This window comes from Lepidochelys kempii, chromosome 20 (genome assembly GCF_965140285.1).
Source record: "Lepidochelys kempii isolate rLepKem1 chromosome 20, rLepKem1.hap1, whole genome shotgun sequence".
NCBI classification, from domain to species: domain Eukaryota; kingdom Metazoa; phylum Chordata; order Testudines; family Cheloniidae; genus Lepidochelys; species Lepidochelys kempii.
The window spans coordinates 2859315-2886409 of record NC_136399.1 but is presented as its reverse complement, the minus strand read 5'-3'; the positions used below and the strand labels follow the sequence as shown (position 1 = coordinate 2886409).

The following is a 27095-nucleotide window of genomic DNA, read 5'->3' as shown; positions in this document are numbered from 1 at the left end:
GGGCCGGGGAGGGCAGGACTCCTGGGTTGTGATCCCAGCTCCGGGAGGGGAGTGGGAGCTAGTGGTTAAAGCAGGAGGGGGAGCCAGTACTCCTGGGTTCTTCTATCCCCGGCTCTAAGATGAGGCCCCTCCCCTTGTCCGTGCCTCAGTTTCCCCCCCCCCGGGGGAAACTCGCTGCTTTGCCCAGCCGGGCGGAGCTCGCAGCTCCGATTTGCACATGCCAAGCTGGAGGGGGGCGGCTGTTGTTGCCCTTTTAAGGCCTGGCCGGGTTTCGGCGCCATCCGAGGCTCGGTGCCGCCGCGGGAGCCCCGGGCCGGGTAGGGGAGCGCGGGGGGCACCGGGCTTGGGGGGGCTGAGCCCGGGGTTTGGGGAGTTCCGGGGGGGGGGCTGAGCCGGGGTTGGGGGGGGCACCGGGATGGGAGGGCTGAGCCGGGGTCCGGGGGGGGTTCCGGGGGGGGGCTGAGCCGGGGTTTGTGCAGAGATTTTGGGGGGTAGATTTCTGGGGGGGTTGAACCAGGGTCTGTGCATTCAGATCACGAGGCGCTGGTGGCAAGAACTGGTCCGTATTTTTCCTCCCGGCCTGGTCATCAGCTGCCCTCCTCCCCCCCAGAGGTGGCTGCCTTCTGGTGGGTGCCCCCGTGCGCGCCTAGCAGTGGACTGTGTTGTGGGGGTGGGGGTCAGCCTGGGAGCCAGACCCTGCAGCTGCCGAGGGCTTTTGCCTGGTGCCCAGCGCCCGGCGGGGAGGCGGGGACGATTTAGGGTCCCCAGCAAGAGCGGACACCTTGGTAACGATTTCCAGCCAGTCCCTGGTTTTTCCAGCGCTGGGTCGGGGTGGGGAGACCCTCCCCATAAATCCTGAACCCCAAGTTCTCCGGCTGCTGGATGAGAGCAGGAGTTTCCCAGCCGCCTCCCGGGGCCCTCGAGCGAGCGGCGCTGGGCTCTCTGGGGCCCAGGGCTTGGAGCCCAGAGCACGTGTCCCCAGCACGTGCTGGGTCGGGTTCCCTTGACGCTGCCTGGGGCCCCCGGGGAACTGAGCTCCCTGGGTGTCCCCCCGCGCCGGCCCGCTGACGCTCACCACGGCTCGAAGCGGGCTGTGGGGGCCGTGGCCCCAGCAGAAGGTGGCTGAGCCTTAGGGCCGGGCCCTGTGCAGCGGGGGTCTCTGTGAGGTTCATCTAAACCGGAGCATTGCCGGGGCGAAGTCTGGGAGAGAGTGATTGGTTTCACAGCCCGTGGCCCTGCGTGGCAGAAGGAATCCACGTAACCAGACAGGTCCCCCCTCCCCATCCCAAATGGGGATTGTTTGCATCCTTTATTATTTCATAATTTACTGGAGCGTCATCAAAACGCGGCTTTCCTCCCGGCTCTGGGGGGCGATCTGGCTCCGCTGGGCTCCCACAACCAGTCTGTGCCCTCCCTCCCTCCCTCCTGGGCAAAGGATCCCGCTTCCCCGTGCCCTAAAGACCAATCAATTCTGGGCCCCTTGACCAGTCGGGGCAGCAAATTCCAGAGGCTGGGAAGCATGCGAGGAAGCGGGGGGATAAATCTGGCAGTGCTGGTTCTGTCTTGGGCCTGGTTCTGGTTCTGTCTGGGCTGGCAGCTGGCCAGCTGTGGGTCCCCTGGGTGTCTGGGGCCCTGGCTCCTTGCTCTCCAGGCCTGTTTGCAGATGCTGCTCTCTCTCCCCCCCCCCCCCTTTGCTGGCAACAGCTCTGCCCTGCAGGGAGGGATGGAGGGGGGTGAATACATGGAGCTAATTTAAACACCCCCCTATGACGAAGTGGGACTGTTCTTAATGTTTCCTCTGAATATTGTGGGGGTGCCTCAGTTTCCCCTAGCAGTTCTTAAGTATCTAGGTGGTGGGGTAAGTGTGTATGATCATTGCAGAGCCCTAGAAGGGAGGTGTGTGCAGGGGTCTGGACACAGAGAATGGCCAAGGCCCTGTTTCCTGGCAACTGATGGCCTGGGCCTTCCCCCCTGCAAGGGTTGGAGAACAAAGGAATCGGGTGACCTCCTGGCCATGGAAAGGGACAAAGCCCCGAGGCGGGGGGGGGAGGGGGGCTGGAGAGTGAGCTAGTTGGGGGCTAGCTGGGGACGAGGAGTGAAGTGCAGTTATCTGGCTCACTGCCCCCCAAAATGGACCCAGCTGTGGGGTCCTGTTCTCTGCACCTACAGGCTCTGTGTTAGACCATGTCCCTGTCGTCTAATAAACCTTCTGTGTTACTGGCAGGCTGAGAGTCATGTCTGGCTGCGGAGTTTGGGGGCAGGACCCTCTGGCTTCCCCAGGAGCCCGCCTGGGCGGACTCGCTGTGGGAAGCGCAGGGAGGGGCCGAGGAGGCTGAATGCTCTGAGGTCAGACCCAGGAAGGTGGAAGCCGTGAGAGCTGTTTGCCCTGCAGACAGGCTGCTCAGAGAGGAGACTTCCCCAGAGTCCCTGCGGCTTCATAGGGAGCAGTTCCAGAGCATCGCCCAGGGACTCCGTTACACCCCCCTCCTCCTCAATTCAGCCCCCCAAAGCTGGTCTGGCCTCTGGATAGTCAAGGAGCCAGTGCCATGAGCTGCTGCAAGGGAGCCACTAGTGGACAGCCCCAGTGGACTGCTGGGGGCAGTTTCTTCCTGACCACCAGTTTGCTACATGCCCTGGAGCTGCCAGGTTGCTGGGCCTCCGAGAATGGGAATTTCTCCTCTCCTTGTCCTCAGGAGTGGCTCCCCCTGGCTAGCCGCTGCCCCGTGGGCACGGGGTCCCGGCTGCATGGGGAAGCTGCCCCAGTGTAAACCCGTCTTTTTAAAAACCGGTTCCGTTTCAGCGGCGGGTGGGCCCTCCGATCTCGGTTCTGCTGAAGCGTGTCCCCAGAGGGTTTGGACGGAACTGGTGCCGGAAGCGGCTCTTGGCCCGGAACCAGAGCATCCTTCCAGGGGCTGGTGCCCGTTTACCTAACCTGCTTCGAGGCAGTGCAAGGTTTTCTCGTGGCAAAGGGAACTGGCCGGGGAGGCAGCTGGGTGGGGAGGCAGCGGAGAAGGGGTCCAGATAGGAGCGGTCTCCCGTGGCCAGGGGCGGGGAGGGGGCTGCTGAGCAGGCTGGCTGCCGTGGAGCTGGGCCCATGTGCAGCGGTGACGTCCGTGGCTCTGGTGCCTCGTGACCCATTTATTTCAGCCTTTGTTAACGGAGCCGGGCTGGGGATGTGAGGCCGGGGGGGGGCAGCGTGTGAGGAGAGCATCCAGCCCAGCTAGGTCCCTTACACAGCACCACATCGCTGAGAGGTGCCGTCTGTCACGATCATTCCCCCCCTCGCTGCTCCCCCGAGGCAGCAGAGGGCTGATTGTGGGGGGCTGGGAGCCTCTGGTGGGCTGAGGGGTAATTGACAAAGCAGGGAAGTGGAAACTGAGGCCAGCTAGATGTTAGAGGGCACCCCCCCCCCATCCAACTTTGCTTTTCCCCACTAGAAATGTCGGGTCAGGTCCCTAGGAATTGCCCTCACCCCAGCTGGAGCAGCCCACTAGGGGAAACTGAGGCTGGCTTTCTCAACAGGGGGATTGGTGAGGCTCCCTGGGAAAGGGGTGGGGCCCTGGCACCAGCCCAACCCTTCTACATGGGGGTCGGAAGAGCTGGAGGCCCTAGGGGGGGCAGAATGCCACGGCTTTCCGGGGGTACCTCTGAAACCCCCAGCCTTGAGCTGGAGGAGGCTCTGGGCCAGGGGAGCACCCGGGGCAGGCTGGTGTCTCAGCTGCTCTCCGGGGCTCAGACTGAAGTAGGAGGTAGGTGACCATCACCCAGCTGTTGTCTGTCTCGCTGCCTCATGGGGTGATTTAACTGGGGAGGAGGGGCTGGTCTAGTAGCTAGAGTGTGTGGGGGGCTGAGAGTCAGGACTCCTGGGTTCTCTTCCCACCTGTGTTCTGCTGAACTTTCCACAAATCCCTTCAGCTCCCTAAAGCGGGCGTAAATCCCCTCGCTGGGGGGGGTCGGCCGGTCTGTCCCCTTCCCAAAGCTCTCCAGGCTGGCACCGGTGCCTTTTGCCTGACTCCCCGGGCGCTGGGTGCCGCGGGCCGGCCCTGGCATGGGGCATCAGGCTGTGGTGTGCGCAGCCAATGGGTGAAATACCAATCGTCTGGCCATGGGGAGGGGATGTCTCTGCTCCCTGACACAGTGACCCGGTTTAGCGTGGCCGGCCCCTCCCGGGCTGGCCTGGCCCCGCTAGGACAGCGGCTGGGAAATGGGTTCGCGCTCGGGGGAAGTGGAGCAGTTGCATAAGTGAGTTAGGTGATGTGCGAGCTCCCGGGGGCGATGCCGGAAGCGGGGGGCAGGGAGGGAGGGGACGCAATGGCTTTTTTAGGGCGGGCGCCAGCAGCAGAGAGTTAATCTGCCAGGATCCGTAGGGCAGGTAGGGGTGTGGGCCAGTGCGGACTGGCGGAGCGTGAGCCCCGGGGCGGGGGAACCGGCTGGACTGGAAGCAGAAAGGGGGTTGCAGGGAAAGGAGGCATGGCCCCCGGGGGCGGGGAGGATCCTGGAGCAAACGCTGCTCCAGACTGTGCAGCTTTTCTGCTGGTCCCTCGGCCCAGCCTGGCTCTGGTGGTCAAGGGCTCCGGTTGCTTCCCTCCTGGGCCCTTAGGGGTGCACACCTGTACTGGAGAGAAGGGGGGCTGTTCCCCTGGGGGGGGTGTTGCTGCTGTTTGGGCCACCTACCTCCCCTGCCCGTTGTCGGGGGGGCTGCCTTGGGTTGGAGCTCAGCAAAGGGAGGTGATGATGGGTATAAACCAGCCCTGGCCAGGCTGCATCAGCCAGGGAGCCGTCCGGCTCGGTATCCCGTCTCCGCTGAGGGCAGGAGCAAAGGGCCCTGCAGGGGCAGCTGCCCCAGGGGCCGTTTCCTTCTGACCCTGGTAGTTAGTGGGTGGATTGTGTCCTGGAGCATGAATGTTTCTAGCCTGGCCAAAGCTCTTGGCTGTTTTTTAATGCCCGGTCCCGCTCCGTGCGTGACCTCGGTGATCTCCTGTGGCTGAGAGTTCCACAGGCTCGCAGTGCTTTGGGGATGGGGTAGGGAATAAATAGCCTTTCCTGTTCGCACGTTTGAATTTCCCTGTTTGAAGGACAGCCAGGTTGTGACACACATAACTAACAGCTAGGCCCCCAGCTCTGGGCAGGGAGTGAGGGGGTTGAGTGGGCAGAGTGCGGGACTGGGAGCCAGGACTCCTGGGTTCTTCCCTGGACTCCTTGTGTGATCTCAGGCAAGTCGCTTCCTCTCTCGGGGCACTGTGTCACGGTAGCACCTGGCTGGGGACGGGGAAGCATCCTGCCCCCAAACCACTGGACTGTGGGAACTGGCGGGTACCATGCTCCGGGCCTGTCGCGTCTGTGGGGACGCTTCTAACTTGGGGCGGGGGGTTGTTCTGCTGCTGGGCCCCAGCGCGGGGGAGGATAGGGGAAGCTGGAGGGGCTAGTGGGGCAGGTGAGAGGCTGGGGGTGGCATGGCACGAGCTGCAGGTGCCTTGTGCCCCCAGGCTGCAGCTCTCTGAGTGGGAAACTGAAGAAGCCTTGATGTTCGGGGGGGGCCCTGTCCTGGTCTCCAACCTTCTCCCTGCCAGCTGCCACGTGTCTCCATCTGCCAGGGAGCTGGCTCCGCGTTGCTTAGCGAGCCACCTGAGCCCGCTGCTTTCGTCCTGGTCTCTAGGGCACCGGGCCCTGCTTCCATAGCAATTCCCCCGCCGGCAGCTGGGCCGTGGGGGGAGGGCTCTGCCCCAGAGACGGGTGCCGTGGGCTGGTCCCCCAGGCTCCTGCTCGCCACTCATTCCAGTGCTCGGCAGCTCCCCAGTGCCTGCCTGTGCGACCATGTCCCATTCTCAGCTGGGTCTTCGCTTGCTGCTGGGTTCACAGGGAGCGGGGTCTAGTGGTTAGAGCAGGGGGGCTGTCAGCCAGGACTCCTGGGATCCGTCCCTGGCTCTGGGAGGGGAGTGGGGTCTAGTGGTTGGTGTGGGGGTTGGGAGTTGGGATTCTTGAGTTCTACACCCTAGCTGTGCTCCTGGATTGCTGCATGACCCTTGATATGTCACTTAATCTTGCTTTGCCTCAGTTTCCCCACTTGGTCATGGAGGGAGAGTGATTCCCCCCGCCCGCCCCAACCCCTCATGACTGCTGGCGAAGGGCTCGGAGACCCTGGGGCGGCTGGTGCTGTCGATGTGCGAAGTGCTGGAGTGAGGGGTGGGACTGGCGGCTCCCGGCCTGGGGTGTGCGGGAGGCCTCACTGGCTCTGTCCTTGCAGATTTCGCTCTCTGTCCGCTTCCTCTTCTGGCCGGGCCGGGATTTATGGACTTGTACATGATGAATTGCGAGCTCCTGGCAACGTGCAGCGCTCTGGGCTACTTGGAGGGGGACGTCTACCACAAGGAGCCCGACTGCTTGGGTACGCCAGCAAGGGGCCAGCCTGGAATGGGGGGCTGACTGTCACTGAGGCTGTGGGGGGGCCAGTCCCTGGGTGGGAAGATCCTTGGCTCACGAGGCCGACCCGGGAGGGGATGGGTGGGTTCCTGATTTGGAGCTGCCCCCCAGGACTCCTGGGTTCCAGTCCCCTCTCCTCTCCGTGCCTTGCTTTCACCAGTAAGGGGGTGCTGACCGACCCTTCCCCCCATTTCCCCCCAGCATCACTGGGTGCTTGAGATCCTTCTTAAAAAGGTAGTGACCCCCAGCTCTGCCCTTCCCCAGACCTCGAAGGGAGAAGCGCCCCGCCTGAAGGGTGTTTCAAAGCAGCTTTCGTCCCAGCCACTGTGTGGTCCCATTCGATGCGCCCAGCTCTGGCGGGAGGAAACCGGCTGCTTGTGTGGGCAGGGCTGGGACTCTGCGTGCATGGGACAGAGAAGCCAGGCTGGGTGCTTGTGTGAGTCACGCCCTCTGCTCCCCCCCACAGAGAGCGTGAAGGATTTGATCCGCTATCTGCGCTACGAAGATGAGACACGGGATGTTCGCCAGCAGCTGGGCGCGGCCCAGATCCTGCAGAATGACCTGCTGCCCCTCATCGCCCAGTACCCGCAGGACAAGCTGCTCTTTGACGCTGTCGTCAGGTATGGCCCCACGGTGTCCACTCCCAGCCTGCGGGCTTCTCCGCCCGGCCCAGCATCAAGTCCCGTGGCTAGCGTCCTTCCAGGGGGTGGGGTTTTATAGCTACAGTGTCCATGCTGCTCTGGGCTCATATCCGAGGAGGCAGATGCAGGAAGCTGTAGGATCCTGTGGCGGGTAGTTCCGCAGCCTGGGACAACCTGTCTCCCCCACGTGGGAGCCTTGCCTGGGTCCCGAGGAGCAGAACTGTCTGCCCCAGTCCCAATTCTGGAGCTCCGGGGGTGGGGAGGCGGCGGCGGTGTGGAGGGCTGGGCTGGGAGAGGAAGTCGCACCCCTGGGTGCGTGAGCTGGGATTGAACCTGGGACCTCAGTCTAAATGGGTGCTAGCGGCCCAAGGCTGCAGCAAGCTTGTTGGCCTCGAGGGGAAGGGTCTGCCAGAGGCTCCTGCCATGTCTGTGTCCCTGTCCCCGCCCCCGTCTCCCCCGCACAGGCTAATGGTGAACTTGACCCAGCCGGCCCTGCTCTGCTTCGGCAAAGTCCCGCACGACCCCGGCTCCCGGCACTGCTTCCTGCAGGTTGTGTCCTACCTGCAGGCCTACAAAGAGGTGAGGCTGCCTGCCCTCTTTCCCCCCCGCCTCCCCTGGGATAACAGGGCTGTGGGGAAGGGGGGCAGCTGCCCCCATCCCAGTGAGGGGGTGAGCCAAGATCACCCTGTTAATTAAAAGTAGCCACCTGTCCCAGTCTGACACAGGGCTGAGTGGGTGGGGGACGGTCACAGAGATCCATGGGTTTTTCCAGTCCTGGATGCCCCCTTTGTGCCACCAGGTGGAGCGGGGCGGGGCCTCTGGGATTTGGAATGACTGGGAAATCCGTGTCCAGGTGCCCGGAGCTAAAATTGCCCTTCTCCGCCCCGTGGCTGGCTGCTTCCCCCCCAGAGCTGGCCGCCTTTTCCCGGGGCTGCCTGCGTGCCCGGAGCTGGAGGGGTGGGTGCAAGGCCTGTCTGCTCTTAGGCTTCCCCTGCTGGCTCCGCGTCAGCCACCACCCCCCGGCATCCCGGGGCCATACCCCTCCCGCCCCATGCCACAGGGGGCACTCTTCTCCCGGCGCCAGCCCCTTGCCCTCATGCCGGGTTCTCCCCGCCAGGCTTTCGCCAGTGAGAAGGTGTTTGGGGTGCTGAGCGAGAAGCTCTACGACCTGCTGCAGCTGGTAAGTGTGGCCCCGGCCTGCGGGGCCAGGGGTGGGCTGGGCTGGGGGCGGCAAGGGGATTTTGGCACCCAGCCAGTTGCCATGGGAGTCAAGTGCCAATCCAAGCCGTGGAGCTTGGGCCCCAAACCTGCCTCCGGGGGCCGGGATGAGCTGGGAGGCAGCAGGTTTCGGGGGGCCCCTGTCACGTTCCGTCAGTTGCTTTCTCACTGGTCCCCGCCAGGACTGGGAACAGAGGCAGGAAGAGGACAACCTGCTGGTCGAGAGAATTCTGCTGCTGGTGCGGAATGTGCTTCATATCCCCGTGGACCCCGAGGAGGAGAAGGTATTGGGGGGGGCTGTGGGGAGGCTGATCCCCCTGGTGGGCAGGGGAGGGGTCTCCGTCTCCTTGCCACGTGCGGCTGGCGAATGGCCAGGAGCCCTGGTGTGAGGAAGAGGCCTGGGGGGAGCTGCCCCCACGGGAGGCAGGGCGGAGGGGGCTTGTCATCTCTTGCACCCGGTTCTCATCCCCCGGAGCCGCGTGGGGGGCGGGTCGCGAATTCCGGGATCTCCCCGCTAGAATGCCGTGCCCCCAGGGAAGGGTGTGGGGTGAAGCCAGGCTCCACTCTTGTGCGGCTTGAGCTCCCCCCCCAGAGGGCCGGGTGGCAGCCAGGGGAGGCTGGACCCTGGGGCCGAGCCCCCACGCTCAGCCCCACACCCTTCCCTGCGTGCCAGAGTGTGGATGACGACGCCAGCACCCACGACCGGGTGCTCTGGGCCATGCACGTCAGCGGCATGGACGACCTGCTCAAGTTCCTGGCCAGCTCCTCGGCCGAGCAGCAGTGGGCCCTGCACGTGCTGGAGATCGTCTCTCTGATGTTCCGGGACCAGGTGAGCCCGGGCGGGGAGCAGGGGGCCCGAGACAGGAGGGCGACCCCCCCTGCTGCCCCCCTGGGTTGGGAGCTGGCTGGATTAATCCACTTCCGGGGGGTGGGGGTGGGAAGCGATGTATATTTTGCAGGGGAGGGCCATACGGCAGCCAGCTGTGCCAAGGGGCTGGGGGACGACCCCTTCGTGCATGGGGGTGTTGGCGTCTCCCCAAGAGGCTCAGCATGGAGCCCCTGGCTGCTGGCCTCACCACCCCACCTGCAAGGGCTCTCAGTAGGGCCTGGTGCCTTCACCCTAACCCCCACCACGCCCCCCCAGGCCGGTGCAGCCGTGCCCGCTGGGATATGTAGTCCCCCAGGCCGGTCCCCATCGTAGGACGGGGAGGTCACCAGCCTGCTGTCCCAGCAGGATCCGGAGCAGCTGGCGGCCACGGGGCAGGCCCGCCCGGCCAAGGAGCAGGCGGCAGACGTGAGGGACCTGGAGCTGCTGCGGCAGAGGGAGCTGGCGGAGAGGAAGAGCCGGGTCTTCCAACGAGGGAGCAGGTGAGCTGGGGGCTGCGGCTCCCCTCGGAGGAGTGGGCTCGACACCAACCTGGCCACATGGGTTTGGGGCTCCACACGCCATCTAGATCTCCATGGCGTGCTGTTTGTCCGGTGGGCAGCCGCTAGCAGGGGGCTGCGGGTCGGGTTTAGGGGGGAGCCCAGGGCTGGGGTAGGAGGGGGCTGCAGGTCAGGGTTGAGGGGCGTGAGCAGAGCTGTGGGGAGGGGGGAGCCCAGGGCTGGCCTAGCGGGGGGCTGTGGGTCGGGGTTGAGGGGCACCGAGTTTTGCTGAAGCTGCTCGGGCCCACCCTTCTCATGCCCCTCAGGTGGGAGGGCACCACGCTCCTGTGGGCCAGAGGCTGCTGCCTTCTGGGGGCCGCTGCAGCTCACCTCCTTCCCGCTCACCCCAACCCCTCTCCCCCCAGGCACTCCCGGTTCGGCGGCTCCTATGTGGTCCAGGGGCTGAAATCCATCGGCGACAGGGACCTCGTGTTCCACAAGGGGCTGCACAACGTAGGTGCCTCCCCTCGACGCCTGGCCGGCCTTACCGGGGAGAGGGGAGCTGTGTGTATGTTGGGGCGGGGAGGGCGGTGACAGATCGGGGAGCTCTCTCTTGGGGGCTGAGGAAGTAGCAGGGCCGGAGGAAGGCAGCAGAGACTGTTCCAAGGCTGTTTGGATCCCACGTGCCCCACGGCTGGGACATAGGCCGGACCCTGTGGATCCGTGACAGAGCGATCGGGCTGGGTGGGGGGGGTGGTCCTCTCCTCACTCTTCTCCCCCCCCCCGCAGCTGAAGGACCATAGCCACGACCTGGGCAAGGAGCCACGGCGGGTCCCGAAGCGCAGGCAGCCGGCCCGGGAGGCAGAGCCATGCCGGCGCTCGGCCCTCAACGTCCGCCTCTTCCTGCGGGAGTTCTGCGGGGACTTCCTGGAGAGCTGCTACAATCCCCTCATGCACCTGGTCAAGGTGAGCCCGGACGGCGGTCGCAGCAGCACCGGGCACCCCCCGGCCCCGCCTGCCGGACGGGCGCAGCTGGGAGCCTCTGACCCCAGGCGGAGCAGCGTCCCCTGGCTTCTGGGGGGGCAGAGATGCAGGGGGCGAGGGGGGCAGCTCCGGGGTTGGCGATTCAGCATCACTATCTTCAATCCCGTCAGCGCCCCTGAAGCTGCATGGGAGGGTCTCTTGGTGGGGGGCTGGACAGGAGGGTCCCTGCTGGCCCCCCACCAACCTATATGCGCTCCCAGGACCAGCTGCTCCGGGAGAAGAGCCAGCAACACGACGAGACCTACTACCTGTGGGCCATGGCCTTCTTCATGGCCTTCAACCGCGGCCGGCACTTCCGGCCCGAGCTGGTGTCCGAGACGGTCAGCGTCCGCGCCTTCCACTTCATCGAGCAGAATCTCACCGCCTATTACGAGGCCATGCTCCTGGACAAGAAGGAGGCCACGTCGTGGGCCAGGCGGTGAGCAGGGGGCCTGGCTGCCCCTCTCCACCAGGCCTGGGGGGCGCTGAATGGGACCGGAAAGGCCCTGTGCAGGGAGGGACGGCGGTTTAGTGGTTAGAGCTGGGGGCTGGGAGCCAGGACTCCTGCATTCTATCCCTCGTTCTGGGAGGGAGCATATAGTGGGTTAGAGAAGAGGGAAGGGCTAGGAGCCAGGACGCCTGGGTTCTTTCCCCAGCTCTCAACTCCGGGGGTCCTTGGTTGACTCCCTTCACCCTCTGCCTGCCACATTACCCTCCCCTGGGGGGCCAGGGATGCTGTGTCCTGCCCCCCCCACCTGAGCTAGGTGCCAAGTGCTGCTGGCCAAGCAGGGGGTGGGGAGGGCACTCTCCTGACCAGCCTCTGCTCCGTGCCCAGAATGCACCTGGCCCTGAAGGCCTACCGGGAGCTCCTGACAACGGTTCAGGAGATGGATCGCTCCCCAGACGAGGCCGTGCGGGACAGCAGCAGGATCATTAAGAGTGAGTGCAAGACCGCTCACCCCCCCAGGGGCCAGTCCGCACCCCCCCAGGGCACTCAGCGCTGCTCCCACATCGCAGGCCTGGGCCTTGGAGCCAGCTGGGGGGGGGTTGCTCTCAACTGGGGCTCCCCAGCTATGATATGGGGCGACACGGTCATGGTGGCCCTGGGGCCGGATCGGGGCCAGTCCCGGCCCTGGGGCCAGATCAGAGCTGGCACCCCCTAGAGGAGAAAGTCCCGGTGCCCCATCTCCTACCCCCCTGAGCCAGCCAGTCCCCTGCCCTGCAACCAGATTGGGGACAGTGCCCTCTAGAGGGAACCCCCCCCTTCCCCTAGGCTGCCCAGACCCAGCCCCAGCCTGTGTCATCCCACTTGCCTGGTGGGCACTGCTCTCTCGCTCTTCCGTGCTGTGACACGTGTTTTCCCCCCCTTCCCCCCTCAGATAACATCTTCTACCTGATGGAGTACCGGGAGCTCTTCCTCGCTCTCTTCCGCAAGTTCGAGGAGAGCCGCCAGCCCCGCTCCTTCCTGCGGGACCTGGTGGAGACCACCCACCTCTTCCTCAAGATGCTGGAGGCCTTCTGCCGGGGCAGGAACAACCTGGTGGTGCAGGTAGCCGGTGGGGTGGGGCCAGGCTGGGCTGGGGGGAGGTGCTTCGGGGGTGTTGTGTCTGGGGTGGGGGGTGTTACCAGATTTGCCCGTTACTTTGGGGTACGCTCATTTATTAGGGTCACTCTTTTGGGGGGGAGGGGTCTGTAATTTGTGTTCTCATATGGAGCTCCTTGACCGAGATCACACCCCACCCCACCCCGAGTGGACTGGGTCCATCAGCACTCTCATGCTGACCCCCTTATATGTCCCTGGACTCGGTGGCTGGGCCGAGCAGCACTTCCAAGCTGCCACTCTCGTATACCCCAGGTTCAGCACGTCCCTATCCCCACTTTCACGTCACGATTGTTCTGGTAGTGACCCACTTGATGAGCAAACCCCACACTCTTTTTGGGCGTTACAGGGATCTTTAGCTTAGGTAAGAGAAGCGTGGCTTCAGAGTAAATGGGGAAGCTAAAAACACAAAAGAGTAAAGTTCTGAGAGAGAGAGAGAGAGAGAGAGGGGAAACAACCAGCTTAACCATAAAAGTTATTTATTGAATAATAGTGATAACCACACAAGGAGAGCCTAAACCAACATAACAGTTACATTATTAGTGATTACAAAAGTCAGATACAGAAAACTATACCTGATCACACAAGTCAGGGTTAAAAAGTTATACCTGAGGTAGAAATGAAAACAGAGAGAGAGCTGGGGTCTCACCACCCCATGAGGCTTGAACTGGTCATGGTTCCCAGGTGATGGTGGTAGGTCAGGATCCTGAGTGCTGGAGACAGGCAGAGCCCCCAGTACGATCAGTCCGGAGACAATGAAGTCCCAGTGGAACTGATGCAGAGTTTGGATCCAGGCATGAGAAAACTGACTGGAGTGTGCGTCGGGGTTTTTGTAGGGAAACAGCCATGGTTCAAGGGAGAACAGAGATTTGTTTATAGGTAAACGCATGACTCAAGGGCTTTCTCTAGGCTAGACAATAGGGGCTGATCACTGGCTCTGAGTGGTGGTCCTTCCAGGGAGCTCCCAATGTAATTAGGCTGCTTCAGTATTTTGGATATCAGTCAAGGATTCATGTCTAGAATTGGTCTGATAACTGCTGAGCTGGGTGTGTGCAGGCGTGGGTTCGTTCACATCTGGGGCAGAGATCCCCCATCATGCAGGGCTTCCCTGCTTTTCTGGTCCCAGAGTTCAGTGCGGTTCTTGCCTTGGAATCTCTGTTCTCCGTTCTGTCTGCTAATGGAGATGCCTCCCTATCCCATCTTCGATGCAGATGAGGCTAGGGCAGTTGCCTTAATCCTGTCACGAGGGGTCTAGGTGTGTCTCCCAGCGCCCTTCACTGCTCTCTGCAAGTCTTTTCCCTGATCGGTTTTGGCTCAAGCAGACACTTTGGGGCGGGGGGTGTCCTTCCTGAGTCACAGGCTGGATACTGCGCCCTGGTTCCCCAAGAACACAGAGCTGACTGGTATCAGGGCACCTGCTTATTTGCCCCCCTTGGACAGGGGGAGGTGCCCCTGATCTGACACAGGGCCATGCTAACCCCTCTCTCCCGCCCGGGTGGGTACAGGGGGAGCGGGGCTGGCCCCTGGTTTGGCCCAGAGCTCCCCATTTCCCGCCCAGCTGTGGCCAGTTTTCCCTTACCTCACGTGGCCAGCAGGGGGCGCCAGAAGCTCGGCTTCCTGTGTGCCTCGGGCAGGGGGTTTGGGTCCGTGCAGCCTGGGGTCTGCCAGCCGTTTTGGGGGGAGCATTGGGGGGGGCCTCTCACCACGCCGTCTCCTCCCTGCAGAGCAAAAGAGTGAGGAGGAAGAAGCAGCCCCGGGCCGGCCGGGCAGCCCCCCCAGCACAGCCCCGCGCCCCCCAGGAGCTGGAGGAGCTGTGGCCCAGCCTGGCGGAGCAGCTCGGCGCCTGTGCCCAGGTAGGAGGGGGCAGCAGCTGGGGTCCCTGCAGGGTCTGGGTCGGGGCTGCCCTGCGGGACCGGGCCCAGCGTGGCTTGGGCATCACCGGGAGCGTGGCCTTGTGGGCCTGTCGCATGCACAGGCCACGCCCCTCAGGGGCCACGCTAGGTGGCAGGGGAGTCTGTGGGGACCCCCCCTGGCGTGGGCATCTGGGGCAACCCTGAAAGGGCAGCTGTATCCTCATCGTGTTTGGGGGGCAGGACGGGCCCCCAGGGGCCACGGTTGGCTGAATCCGTGGGGCAGGAGCGCTGCTTTGGTGGAGGGGGTGCTGCTCTGGGGGCCCAAGCCCAGTGGGGGTATGGGGCCTGGTTCAGTGGAGGCAGGTGGCATTCTGTGGGGGCTGGGCTCAGGGGGCAGATGCCCCCCTGAATGGGGCCAGCCCCCCAGTGGGACATGGTGCTGTTCTGTGGCACTTCCCTGGGCAGGGCTGGATCTGGCCCCTCCCTGCCAGGCGCTGAGTCACCCCAGCCTCCCCCCCACTTCTCTGCCAGGGGGCTGAGCCCCTCCCGGAAGATGTGGTCCCCTTCGACGCCGCCTCGGAGACCCCGGTGGAGGAGCAGCGAGCGGAGGCCATGGTGCGCATCCAGGACAGCCTGCTGGGCCACCAGGCGCCGGCCGCCCTGACCCTGCTCCGCTCCGCCAGGTACGGCGCCGGCCCCACTGGGCGTGGTGGGCTGGGGTGGGGTGGGGACCCCATGCCCTGGCCGGGGGGAGCCCCGGCCAACGGGGCGTGCGGGGGGGGCCTCTCACTTCCCCGGCGCCCCGGCTCGACCTGCCTGTGTCCCTTTCCCAGGGAGGTGTGGCCCGAACAGGACGTGTTCGGCTCCCCGCAGGCGGCCCTGGAGGAGGAGATCCAGCTGCTGAGACAGATTCTCTTCGCTCCTCTTCCTCGTGAGTATCCTTGCCTGGGGGCAGGGGTCGTTTGGGGGGGGGCTCCTCTCCCATCACCCCAATGCCCCGCACCCCACACACACACAGTCTGACGGCTCCAGCCTGGCCCCCAGCTGCAGTTCGCGTTTCCCTCCGGACGCAGCTGGCTGGCTCTGTCCAGCCATTCCGCCCCGGCCCCTCCCCGCTCAGCTGGGAGCCCCGTGTCCGCTTAACCTCCGAGTGCCTAGGCTGGGTGTGGGCAGGGGTGGTGATGGGTGGGCAGCCCCAGGGTAAGGAGCCGGCTGCGTGTGCTGTCATCGACTCCCTGGGAGGCCTCCCGTGTCTGGTGGCGCCGCGTCCCCGTCATCCCGGGGTGTCTGGACATCGCAGGGCAAGCGGCGCCCGAGGTCGAGGAGCCGGGGGAGGAGGAGGAGGAGGAGGAAGAGGAGGTGGAGGAAGAACTGGCATCTGTCCAGGTGTCAGAAAAAGAGTTCAACTTCCTGGATTATCTGAAACGGTGAGGGGGGCGCGGCGGGGAGGTCGGGTCAGGGCTGCAGGGCTGGGACACGCTCTCTCCAGGAGTCCAGCGGGGCTCACGAGCCCCCCGCCATGGAGGTCGAGGTGCCCTGGATCCGAACGCTGGGCGCACTGAGCCCCCAGGCTGGGCAGAACGTCTCCGGGCTGGCAGATGCTGTCACCGTGCGGGGTGACTCTTGAGTATGTGGAGGGACCTGTGGGGCAGGCAGGACTCCTGGCTTCTATTCCTGGCTCTGTGTGGCATTGAGCAAGTCGTTTCCCTGCTCTGTGCCTTGGTTTCCCCATTGGGTACAGGGAGGCTGAGCCCTGCTGCTTGTGTGTGGGGAAGGGGTGTCAAAGGGGCCCCGTCCCTCGGCTGAGCCGTCCCACCTGTATGTCGGGGGCTGGGGGGGGCCAGGTTTGCCAGCGCCAGCGTGGTCAAGGCCTACGTCCTGCTGCTCCGGGGCTACCGACAGAACAGCGCCCACACCAACCACTGCGTGGCCAAGATGCTTCATCGCATCGCCTACGACCTCAAGATGGAGGCACTGCTCTTCCAGCTCTCCGTCTTCTGCATCTTCAACCGCCTGCTCAGCGACCCCTCGGCCACGGCCTACAAGGTGAGGGGCCCCGGGGCAGGGCCCTCCCTTTGCCAGGCTACGCCTGCGTCGCCAACCTGCCAGCAGGGAACGGCCAAGGCCGAGAAGAGGGGCCTCGAACCTCCACGCTCCCGTGTCAGTTAGAGCAGCCTTGGGGCTGCTCTGAGCTAAGCCCTGCTCCCTGCAGGCCCAGGGAAGCAGAGAATACCCGTGATGCGGTGCATAATCTTCCTCTCCCCTCTGTCACGTGCTCTGTGCTAGCCCATTGCGCTCCAGCTATGGAGATAACAGACCTACTACTGCTGCCCCCTAAGGGAGCTCCTCTGTTGGCTCAAGCGGTCCAGGCCCATGCGTTCAGTCCAGAAGGTTCCCAGTTTGGTGCTGGGGAAAGGGGGGGTGTTTATGGTGCCGCGAGGCCTCTAACCTTCCCCTGCCTCCCCAGGAGCTAGTGACCTTTGCCAAGTACGTCCTGGGCAAGTTCTTTGCCCTGGCAGCGACCAACAAGAAGGTCTATGTGGAGTTGCTGTTCTGGAAGAGCACGGCCACCGTGCGAGAGATGACGGAGGGCTACGGCTCTCTGCAGGAAGGAGAGGAGTGAGTCTGGGTTGGGGGCTGCCAGCCGGAAGGAGGCCCTGGGACAGGGTGGCGGTGAAGGGTCTAAGCCCCCTCTTCGTTACCCGTATTCTTGGCCTGGACCTGCTGCTACTTAGAGCAGCCTTGGGGCTGCTCTAGCTTATGCTGTGCTAGGGCAGGGGAAGTGCTGACACCGGCTGCACACAGTCCCCAGGAAGCCCTGCGCACGGGGGTGGCTCTCAGGGGAGGGACATTGGCACCCCATTTAAGGCCAGATTGCAGGACGGTGACCCTATGGCCGGGCGTCCCTCCTTCCCCACCCCACATGCTGCAGGTGGCTAGAGCCCTGGGGTCCCAGCTGGGGATGGCAGGGTCTCCGACTCCAGCAGCACCTCACTGGGTCTCTGCTTCCCCCAGCTCTGGTGCCCGGAGGGCCCCCAAGTGGACACTGCAGGAGGAGGAGGAGCTGCGGGAGCTGTACCTGAAATACAAGGGAGTGGAAGGTACCAGCTGTCTTGTTAATGACCTGCCAGGGCCTCTGGGTTCTGGGGAGTTGCCCAAGACTCACTGGGCCAAGCCAGGACTCCTGGGTTCCCTCTCAGCTCTGAGAGGGGAGTGGGGGCTAGTGGTTGGAACAGTGAGGCCTGGAACTCAGAACTCCCAGGTTCTATCCCTGGCTTTGCCACGTTGACCGTGAACTACTTTACCCTTCCCTGTGCCTCAGTTTCCCCCATCTGTACAGCAAGGGCTCTGTGACGTACCGGGGCACAGTCCAGACTAATGTGGGGGCGCTATCACCCCTGCCCTGCAACCTGGGGTGCCTCACAACGCCTTGCTGTGGTAGCTGCCACAGGGCCTCTCACAAACCTCCAGGCTACCAGCCGCCCCGTGTCTGCCTGTAACTGCAGCCTGCCAGTCACATGCCAAGGCAGCCCATGTACGAGGTGGATGATGGGGGGGCGGGGGTGACTAAAGGGGTCCCAGGCTTCCAGCCCTGCTCCGGGGTTGGGGGACAGGGAGTTGGGGGGCGCCGTTTCTCGTAATCGCGCCCTGGCCTCTCCCCAGGTGCGGACGTCATCGGCAGCATCCTCGCACACCTGCGGGCTCCCAGCCGGACCCGGAAACAGGTCATCAAGCAGCTGGTGCGGCTGGGGCTGGCCGAGAGCGTGAAAGATTTCCCGCGGGAGAGGTGGGTGCCCCCCGCACCACTCGGGAGCTGAACAGCAGGGCTTGGGGGGGGGGGCCAAGGGGGAGCCCCGAGCCAGTCACAAAGTGAAAAGAACCCCGGTGTCCGTGCACAACCCAGACCTTGATTCGGGGACTCTGTGTGGCAGGGACAGTAAATCCCCTGCTCTCTGCATGGGGGGCAGGGGGGTATCCAAGGGGAGGTGGGCACTGTGGGGCTGGGGGGGGGGGGGGACTCGGAGCCAGGACTCCTGGGTTCTAGTCCTGCCTCTGGGAGGGGCGAGGGGTCTAGTAGTGGGGGGGGGTGGAGGGCTGGGAGCCAGGACTCCTGGGTTCCATTCTCGGCTGATCCCCTGTGACCGTAGGGGAGTCCCTCCCTGTCCCAGCGCGGTGTGATCCGCGGTTGGGGGGCGCGGGGGCGGGGAGTCCCTCCTGCCCCTGAGTGCCCGTGTTCTGGCCCAGGAAGGGGACGCGCCTCGTGCTGTGGACGGAGGAGCAAGAGCTGGAGCTGCAGCGGCTCTTCGAGGAGTTCCAGGGCGCAGAGGGTGAGCGGGGACCGCAGGGGGCTGCCCCGGGGGGCAGAACAGGGGGTGGGAGCAGATTGATTTGGGGGGGGGGCCTCTGATCAGCTGGGGCTCATTAACCTCCTCACCCCCTCATATCTCTGCGCCCAGTGTGATAAAGGGGCTCTCCAGCCTGATGCAGAATCTCTCCCCCCCCGGCAGATATCCTGGGTAACATCATGAAGCACCTCACGGCCAAGCGCTCCAAAGCCCGCGTCGTGGAGAAGCTGCTGAGCCTGGGGCTGGTGGCAGAGCGCAAGGAGCTGTACAAAAAACGCAAGAGGAAGCCTGGCTTGCCTGGCATGGTATGGCACTGTGTGTGTGTGTGTGGGGGGGGGTTGCCCCTGCTGGGAGGGGCAGTCAGTGGGTTCCCCCTTGCACCCAGGTCTTTGTGCTCACCTGGCTGTGTAGAACCATTCACCTCCCGTTTGTGTGGGATGTGTTTCCGTGGGGCTGAGGCCCATGGGGGGGGCTCTGAGGGCACCCCCCTGCCCTGGGGATCCCTTCCCCAGTGGGTGAGGTTGCTCATTCCTCAGCCGAGAAGATAGCTCCCTGCTCAGCAGCCTTCTCTGGCTTCTCTGGAGGGTCCCCGAGCACTTTATAGACCTGCTCCCCGAGGGCGGGCTCCGAATTGTGCGCACAGGGAAACTGAGGCACAGAGCTGGGGCTGTGACTCACATGTTGAATCAGTGGCAGATCTGGGGATAGAACCCAGGAGTCCTAGCTCCCAAGGCCGTGCCCCGCCCCTCCCCCCCCGGCTCTAGCCCACTGGACCCTACTCCTTTGTGATCAGATGCAGCTGAGTCTGGGCCGGGCACCCTCTCATACCCAGCTCTCCCCCTCCTCCCCCTGATGGAGCCTGGGCGGGACCCCCCACCCTTTCCATATGACTTTACCATCGCTCCCATCCCTTCCAGAGCGAGGACAGATCCCCATGGGGTGCAGCTGGCCGGGAGGACCCTGCGGAGGAGGAAGAGGAGGAGAGCGACAGTGAGGAGGAGGAGGCCTGGGAGGAAGGGGGCGCAGGCAACAGGGCCACGGAAGGGCCCAGGGAGCAGGGCACTGAGAACCAGGCGGCGCCGGAGCAGGACGTGCAGGGCCTGGCGCGCCACCTGAGGCAGGGAGGTGAGGAGAGCGCTGGCTCCCCCAGTGGCGGCAGGGGGGACTGCACTTGTGAGTGCCTCCTGCTGGCTTGGGGGGCATGTGGGCCGCTGCTTGGCTTGAGCGGATGGGGGCCACTGGGCCTCTGTTGGGGGTGGGATGGGGAGCAGTGAATGCTGGCTGCCTCGGCTCCCCAGCCCAGACACACAGGGGTTAAGGCCTCTGCCCGCACTGGCCCCCCAACCCCAGAGAATGCAGCCCCACGGCTCCTTAAAGGGGCCCCGTCCGCGTTCAGCCTGACCCCGTCTCCCCCGGGAGCTCTGGGCCAGGGCTGACCTGGCCCCACTGCCTGCTGGGAACCCTGGCTTGTGAATTTCCAGCTCGGTGCGGCGTTGTGTGTCTCCTCCCCCCCCCCGCCCCTTTCCTGGGGGCCATCTCTCACCCCCGCCCTCCCTTGTGCCCGCAGGCCTGGCGGGCTCCTTGCTGTGGCTTCAGAACTGCCTGAACCGAGCGGCCGAGGACCGGGAGGAAGACGGTTAGTGGCGGGGGGGGCAGGATCGGTGCTGGGAGGGCGGCCCCGGGCATGGCCCTGCTGCACTCGGGAGGTGCTGGCGGTTTCTCCCCGGACTCCGCACGGAAGGTCCTGGGGGGACGGCTGGTGAATGGGATCTGTTCCCTCCTGGGGGTGAAATGGGGCACCCCAATACCGGCTGGAGTGAGAGGCTCCTTGGGGCCAGCCCGGGGCATCGGGAGGGGATCCATGTGCATCTCTCCCCTACGCTGCGCCCACGTGGGCCCCCCGAACCCTCCCGGCACTAGCGCCCCCACTTGGCGTTGCCCGGTTTCGAAGGATCCCGCAGCTGTAGCCCCGACCCCCCAAACCCCCATGTGTGGGGCGCGTTCATCCTCACGGCGCCCCCTGTCCCCAGGCACCACCCAGCCCGTGCCCTTGGTGCCACTCTTGGAGGAGAACGAGGACGCCATGGAGAACCAGGGGTTCCAGAAGCTGCTGCGGAAGGTCGGGGTTCGGGCCCCAGCTAACGAGCAGGTAATTACCTCCCCGCCCCAACACACACAAGGCGTTGTGAGGGGGGCTGGCTTGTGCCCTGGAGGGAGGGGAAAGGATTTTTTGTGGGGGGGTCCAATCCAAGTAGTGGGGAGAGAGGGACATGGGCATAAGCACTGGGACCCCCCCCACCTGAGTGCCCCCTTCAGCCTGTGCTTGGCACTAATGCCCCACCCCCGCCCCCCTGCAGGAATCCTTCTGGCGCATCCCGGCCAAGCTGAGCCCCGAGCGGCTCCGGCGCCTGGCTGCCTCTGTTGCGCAGGAGGAGCCTGAGGAGGAGGAAGGCTCCCCGGGGGGGCCGGACGCCGGCCCGGAGCAGAGAGCCCCGGCCCTGCAGACCTTGCGGCTGGCCAGGAGGAAGAGAGGGGCCCCAGCCTTGCCAGGTGAGCGATGAGTGCGGGGGTTGGCCTTGGAGGCTGCCCCAGGAGGCAGGGGACCGGCTGGGCAGTGGGGTGGGGGTACAGGTGTGTTGTTCAGTCCACACGCTCTCTCTCTCTCTCTCTCTCTGATGCTTTCACTTTCTTGTCCCATTTCAGAGGAGGAAACGCCTGGCTCCGAGCAGCCCCCAGTTTCCCCAGGGTCTGATCTGCAGAGGTGAGAGTCAGGGGTGGTAACCTAACCCCCTTCCCGGGCTCTATGCCTACACAGGACTCCTGGGTTCTGTCCCTGGCTCTGGGAGGGCAAGTGGGGCCTGGTGGGTTGGAGCGAGTGGGAACTGGGAGCCAGGACTCCTGGGTTCTGTTTGTGTCTCTGCCTCTGACTTCTTATTGCGGGGCAGGGACATCCTAAGGCAGTGCCTCAGTTTCCCTATCTCTAACAGGTAATGATGTCCTATCCAGGGGGGTTGAAGTCTAGTGTTCACAAAGCACTGGGCTGGGTTGGAGCGGAGAGCTGGGGGTGGGAGGTGCTGGGGTTGCCCCTAATCCTTTCCCCATCATTGCAGGGTCTGTACCGTCCAGTCGCAGCTGGGCCCCAAGCGGAGCCGTGTGATCCACAGCGACGACGACGAGGACCCCGAAATCCAAGGTCTCCGAGCGCCTCCCTCTGCCCATCCCTGCAGCCTGGCTGGCCCTGGGTGCACGAGGCCCCCCTGCCCCCCATGCACACAGGATGGGGGATGGGCACTGTTGGCAGTTGCCATCCTGGGGCAACCCAGGGGCAGAGCCAAGTGGGGCCCCAGGTGCCTCCTGCTCTGGCAGGGGCAGGAGGGGGAGGAATAGCCCCTGGCTGAGTAAGATGGGCCACTCCTGGGAGGCTGAGGGAGAGGGGGGTCGCCCTGAGGGGCAGAGAGATGGGGGTTCAGCTGAGGGGGCTGAGCCGGGAGGGGTGTGGGGGACTCAGCCCTGAGGTCCCTTGTCTGTTCTTCCTTTCAGCTGAGGCACCAGCTCAGCCGGACCCCACCTCGGACAGGGAGGGGACATGGCCCCCCCGCCGGAGGAAGCGCCTGCGGATTGAGGAGGAGGAGGAGGAAGATTAAAGGACCCTGGCCGGACCCGCCCCCCCCAGGCGAATGCTCCTCCAGGCTGCTCTCCACGTGCTGGGCTATGCTTCAGACACTCCCCTCCACCCGTTGCTTATTGGCCGCACAGAGACTGGGCTAGGCCGTGTCCGGCTGGGTGGGCCCTGGGTCCCTGTGCTCCTGTCTAGAAGAGCCAGAGCGAGCCAGCCAGGGAGGGCCTGTGTGCGGTGTCTGGTACGGGGGTCTGGATCTGCTGGGCCAGCATCTTGGCAGCCTGGCAGGGTGGGGCCTCTGGCAGATCAGTGGGGCTGGACCAGCCATCACCCCGGCTCGCTCAGGGGAGGGGCTGGTGTAGTGGGGGAGTGTCCCACCTTCTCCCCCGGCTCATTAGCCAGCTCCCAACCCCTGCTGCCACCTGCTTTCATGCTTTTCGGCTGCCTGCTGGGTACCCAAGGGCATTAACTCCCCTTGCCCCCCGCCCCCGGCTCCGGGAGCTCTCCCCATCTCATTCCTATTCCCCAGCCCCCTTTGTCGTTTGACTTCCAGCAGGAGTTAGCAAACAAACCAGGGGCTGGGTGTTGTGTCATTGCGAATGGGCAAAGGCCAAAATAAAACGGGCTCAACCTTCCCTCTTGTCTCCCTTCTGCAGTGGTGGGGGGTGGGCCAGGGCTGCTGGGCGTGGAGGGGACAGGGTGTCAGGACTCCTGGGTTCTGGCCCCATATGCGGGAGGGGAGCAGAGCCCTGTTATTCTCACCCCGGCTCAGGTCTCCCCTCCCTACACTGTCCTCAGCCCCTAGGATGGTTCTCCTCTCCCCCCCATGCCTGCAGTGTCTGCTACCCTAGAGCCAGCTGGGAGGGGCCCTGGCCCAGCCTGGTGACATTGCACAGGGGAGAGGGGTCTTTGACTTCTTTTTACCAACAGCTACAAAAACAAGGTGAACAGAGGCCCTGGCGTGAGCTCAGCCAGGGCAGGGACAACACCCGCGCCGGCCTCACCCAGCTCCCGTGGTCCCTGCTGCCCTCCCCTCCCAGCCCCGTGGTCCCTGCCTGCCCAGCGGTCACCCTGCCAGGGCAGGGTCACCCTGCTGCAGAGAGAGCATGTGGGGGCTGCAGAGGGGAAAGCTGTCACGCCTGTCCCTGGAAGGGGGGAGCAGGGGCCCGAGGCTGTTGCAATCAGCTGCCTGATAAGGGATCACCTGGTCTGGAGACCTCCCCCAGGTGGGCTATAAAAGGAGCCAGGCAGGCTCTGGGCCAGGCATCCTGCCATCCCTCCCGGCGCCCAGGAGCTCCTGATCTCGTCTGTGCCCAGGTGAGTGGAGGCTGTAACCACCCCCCTGCCTCAGAGGTTTGTCCCCACTGCTCTCGCTGCCTGAGGCTGCTGAGGCCCGGGGGGGCTGCACGTTTACACAAGGCCTTTGCACCAGGGTTGGTTGCCAAACCCCAGCAGGGACCGGTGGGGAGCAGCTCTGTCATTGGGGGCTGGGGGGGACTGCTATCGGTGTGCAAATCCATGCCACTGAGCTGGGCGTGGGGGGAAATGCCCTGTTTGCCCATAGGGGCGGAGGACTGGAGGCTGCCTGTGTCAATCAGACATGTTGAGCTGGAGGGGGCCTGTGTGGCTGAGCTTGGGGTGGGGGGGCATTTTCCCCTTGCCCTGGGCTGCTGATGGTGGGGGCTCTTCTCCTCCAATCTCAGGCAGCTCAGTGGGAATGGCCAAATTGGTGCCCACCAGCTTCACTGTTTCCTGGGGCGGGAAGAGAATTCCTCCCTGGTGCATTGTCCGTCCCACCCCCCCCAGGTTAGTGCAGCTGCTGCAACACTGGGAAATGAGGACCTGCTTTGCTGTCTGAAGCCCCCCCCCCCCCCCCCCCGCCCCCGTGCTTGGCTCCCGGGGCTCGGCCTATGGGCACCCTTGGGAATTCAAAGGGACTGCGGGTGCTCCTCAATCCCAACCTCCAGCCACCTGCTCTCCCAGGACTGGACTCCCCTGTGATAATGATGCCTGATTCTTCGCTTGCATGTCCCACTGCAGATCTCAAAGTGCTTTTCAGTGGGGAAACTGAGGCCCAGGCCCAGGCAGAGCTGGAAATAGAAGCCAGGCCTCCCAAGTTCCAGGCCAGCGCTGTGTCTACTAGGCCATGCTGCCCCCCCCCAGCTCTGCGGTCACCCTGACCCGCAGTCTCCTATCCCAGCCAGGCACTGCACATTTGAACCCTGGTCTCCAGAAGCCAAAGGCTGGTCCCTTGAGCCCAGTTGTGGGAGTAGCTGGCATCCCCTGCCAGAAGATCCCCTGCTGCAGGGAGGGGCTCCGGAGTCTTGTGTCTGTGACGTGTCCTCTTCAGCAGGGTCTGTGCTGCGCCCCCGAAAGACCGGCCCGCCATGCAACAGCCAGTTCTCCACTTCTGCCTGCTCCTGCTGTGCCATGAGCTACAGGGCCTCCAGCTGCCCGCCACACCGGGAGGCGCTGCTGGGACCGTCAAGCCCCCAGGGATGGAAGTGGCCTCCCTCCCCGCTTCTCCCGGTGCACCCAGCTCCCATCAGGCTGCTGCCAGGGTGCTGCTTGACTCCCTCCCAGGGCGGCTTCCCCAGCCAGGGCTCCCACGGGTGGGGGTCTCCTGCCAGGATTTGCTGCCCGAGGCCCTGGAGGGTTTCTCCCAGCTCCCGCCGCTGCCCCAGACCCTCATCATCGGGGCCTTAGCCCTCTCCCTTCAAGGGGCCGGCTGCCCCCGCCAGGCCAAGGGGCTGGTGCTGCGGCTCTATGGGACGGTGGGGGTGGATGATGCCAACGCACTGCTGCTGGGGATAGCAGGACTCCCGGGAACCCCCAGGAGAGGTGGGACCCCCCTGCTCTTCAACAGGGATCAGCTGGCAGGTGCGGGCCCCTGGCGTTGCTCGGGCCTGGCCCGGCTTGACAGCTCCCTGCTGTTGGGCCCGGTGGTCAGCACCCACGGCGCCTTCCCAGCTGCCGCCGTGGCCTGCCACAGGCTGGGGTCTGCCTGCGCCGGCGTGACCTCCAACGGGACCGCCTCCTTCTCGGTGATTGGACAGCCTGGCGCCTACTCCCGGCCAGGCCACGGGGCCCAGGCCTGGCTCCACCGGTGCCGCTGGGCAGGAAGGAACCGGCGCGGGAGCCCGGAGGCCTGCAGCAGCAAGCAGGAGCGGAAGGTGCATGGCTTGCTGGAGTGGGTGCCCCTGGTCAGCACTTACTACAACATGGGCACCAGCATCTACTACGCCTTCCAGAACTGCACGGAGCTGGCCAAGGAGCGGGGCCTCGAGGCGGCCCTGGACCTGAGCTACGACGTCCTCCTGGGGCTCGTGGGCGGGCCAGCGGGCAGCTTGGGCCTCGGCATAGGCATGGGTCTGAAGCCGGCCATCAAAGTGGGGGTGCGGTCTCTGATCAGCTACTTCCGGCAGGTGGAGCCGTCCGACGCCCTGCCCATGAGCTCCTCCAGCCCCGTCACCACGGCCAGCTCCTTCGTGCCGCCATCGGTCTGGGTGTGAATAAAGCGGGGCGCTGCCCATTCCTTGAGCTCAGTGCTGGTGTCCATGATGGGGGGGTTCCGGGGAGGGGAGCTGGCTCACAGCCAGCCCAGCTTCATGCCCAGCTGTGGCCTCCATGTGCAATGAGTTTGGTGGGTCTCAGCTCTGGCCCTGGTGGCTGGCTCTCTCAGCCACAGTGGGCACGGTGGCTGGAGTCTCTCCGGCCAATTTCCAGCTCCCTAGGTGGTGCTCTGGGGAGGAGGGAAGGACCCCATCCGCCACTTGCCAACTCAGCATGAGCGCCTGTGCATGACCTTGATAAGGGGCATGTGATCTCCGGCCAGGGTTAGCCTGACCCAGGGCAGCCAGCTGCCACGAGTTGAGTCTAAAGATCAGCAGGTCTCAAAGGTGCTGGGTGGCCAAATTTCTCCCAGATATCATCATATCACATAGAAGATTAGGGTTGGAAGAGACCTCAGGAGGTCATCTAGTCCAACCTCCTGCTCAAAGCAGGACCAATCCCCAACTAAATCATCTCAGCCAGGGCTTTGTCAAGGGCCTTAGAAACCTCTAAGGAAGGAGATTCCAGCACCTCCCCAGGTAACCCATTCCAGTGCTTCACACCCCTCCTTGTGAAATAGTGTTTCCTGATATCCAACCTAAACCTCCCCCACTGCAACTTGAGTCATGAAAGACCCTGGGGTCAAATCGTCTCCTGCAGCCTGCCCAGTCCAGCCTCGGCCTGGCTAATGCAGCTCGGCATTCGCAGGGTTTTGTTACCAGCCAGGAAAGTGCAGGCTAGTAATTACAGCGGGGCAGTCGGAGCCAGGACTTCTGGGTTCTGGCCCTAACTTGGGCCCGTTTGTCAAGTGCTTTGAGATCCATGGCTGACCAGCACTAGGTACGCAAGGGCAGGGCTTGAAAGCAGTCGGCTGCCAGATCCCCCCACCAGCAGGCAGGTGAACTCTGGCTGCAGGCAAGCAGGGGAAGGTCCTGGCCCCTTGATTTGGTGCCTGGGCCCGGTGCAGTGCATGGGCTCCGGGCGTCCCTGCTCCTCCCTCCCTCTCCTTCCCCTTCCCACTCCCACCCTTCCTCTCCCTGCTCCCCCTTCCCCTCCCCTCCCTGCTCCCCACCTCCACCCTTCCCCTCTTTCCCCTCCCTTCTTCCCCCACCCCTTCCCCTTCCCACTCCCACCCTTCCTCTCCCTGCTCCCCCTTCCCCTCCCCTCCCTGCTCCCCACCTCCACCCTTCCCCTCTTTCCCCTCCCTTCTTCCCCCACCCCTTCCCCTTCCCACTCCCACCTCCACCCTTCCTCTCCCTGCTCCCCCTTCCCCTCCCCTCCCTGCTCCCCACCTCCACCCTTCCTCTCCCTGCTCCCCCTTCCCCTCCCCTCCCTGCTCCCCGCTCCCCACCTCCACCCTTCCTCTCCCTGCTCCCCCTTCCCCTCCCCTCCCCTCCCTGCTCCCCACTCCCCACCTCCACCCTTCCTCTCCCTGCTCCCCACCTCCACCCTTCCCCT

The 27095-nt window shown here is 64.5% G+C and overlaps 2 protein-coding genes across 7 annotated transcripts; both read left to right on the top strand.

The window, feature by feature from the left end:
* Window positions 1–210: 210 nt before the first annotated feature.
* Window positions 211–22720, top strand: TIMELESS (timeless circadian regulator). Of its 5 annotated transcripts, none has more exons than XM_073318392.2 (30): window positions 211–317; window positions 6245–6385; window positions 6887–7040; window positions 7526–7640; window positions 8179–8241; window positions 8462–8563; window positions 8953–9108; window positions 9514–9647; window positions 10070–10157; window positions 10434–10610; window positions 10889–11106; window positions 11503–11606; window positions 12047–12216; window positions 13992–14120; window positions 14652–14803; window positions 14954–15051; window positions 15421–15547; window positions 15965–16166; window positions 16588–16739; window positions 17136–17221; window positions 17784–17907; window positions 18366–18448; window positions 18629–18771; window positions 19384–19591; window positions 20034–20102; window positions 20497–20615; window positions 20824–21016; window positions 21170–21227; window positions 21577–21659; window positions 22007–22720. In XM_073318392.2, exons 1-30 carry the CDS (start codon window positions 218–220, stop codon window positions 22108–22110), a joined length of 3852 nt encoding a protein of 1283 aa, XP_073174493.2. In that variant the 5' UTR covers window positions 211–217; the 3' UTR covers window positions 22111–22720. The 5 variants fall into 5 exon arrangements, with proteins under 5 accessions (XP_073174493.2, XP_073174492.2, XP_073174495.2 ...); XM_073318391.2 differs by having other exon boundaries at window positions 9511–9647; XM_073318393.2 differs by lacking the exon at window positions 211–317 and adding an exon at window positions 531–626 and having other exon boundaries at window positions 9511–9647.
* Window positions 22721–22802: 82 nt separating this feature from the next.
* APOF (apolipoprotein F) lies at window positions 22803–25735 on the top strand. 2 transcript variants are annotated; one of them, XM_073318397.1, is made up of 2 exons: window positions 22803–23402; window positions 24439–25735. In XM_073318397.1, the coding sequence occupies exon 2, from the start codon at window positions 24473–24475 to the stop codon at window positions 25595–25597; it is 1125 nt and encodes a 374-aa protein (XP_073174498.1). In that variant the 5' UTR covers window positions 22803–23402; window positions 24439–24472; the 3' UTR covers window positions 25598–25735. The 2 variants fall into 2 exon arrangements, with proteins under 2 accessions (XP_073174498.1, XP_073174497.1); XM_073318396.2 differs by having other exon boundaries at window positions 24126–25735.
* The last annotated feature ends 1360 nt before the right edge of the window (window positions 25736–27095 follow it).

Excerpts from the sequence above, each read along its gene's own strand:
- TIMELESS (XM_073318391.2), top strand. The coding sequence starts at position 218 with ATGCCAAGCTGGAGGGGGGCGGCTGTTGTTGCCCTTTTAAGGCCTGGC. Across the intron at positions 17,908-18,365 it reads AAAGATTTCCCGCGGGAGAG|GAAGGGGACGCGCCTCGTGC; the intron begins GTGGGTGCCCCC and ends GTTCTGGCCCAG. Across the intron at positions 20,616-20,823 it reads GGGCCCCAGCTAACGAGCAG|GAATCCTTCTGGCGCATCCC; the intron begins GTAATTACCTCC and ends GCCCCCCTGCAG.
- APOF (XM_073318397.1), top strand. The coding sequence starts at position 24,473 with ATGCAACAGCCAGTTCTCCACTTCTGCCTGCTCCTGCTGTGCCATGAG.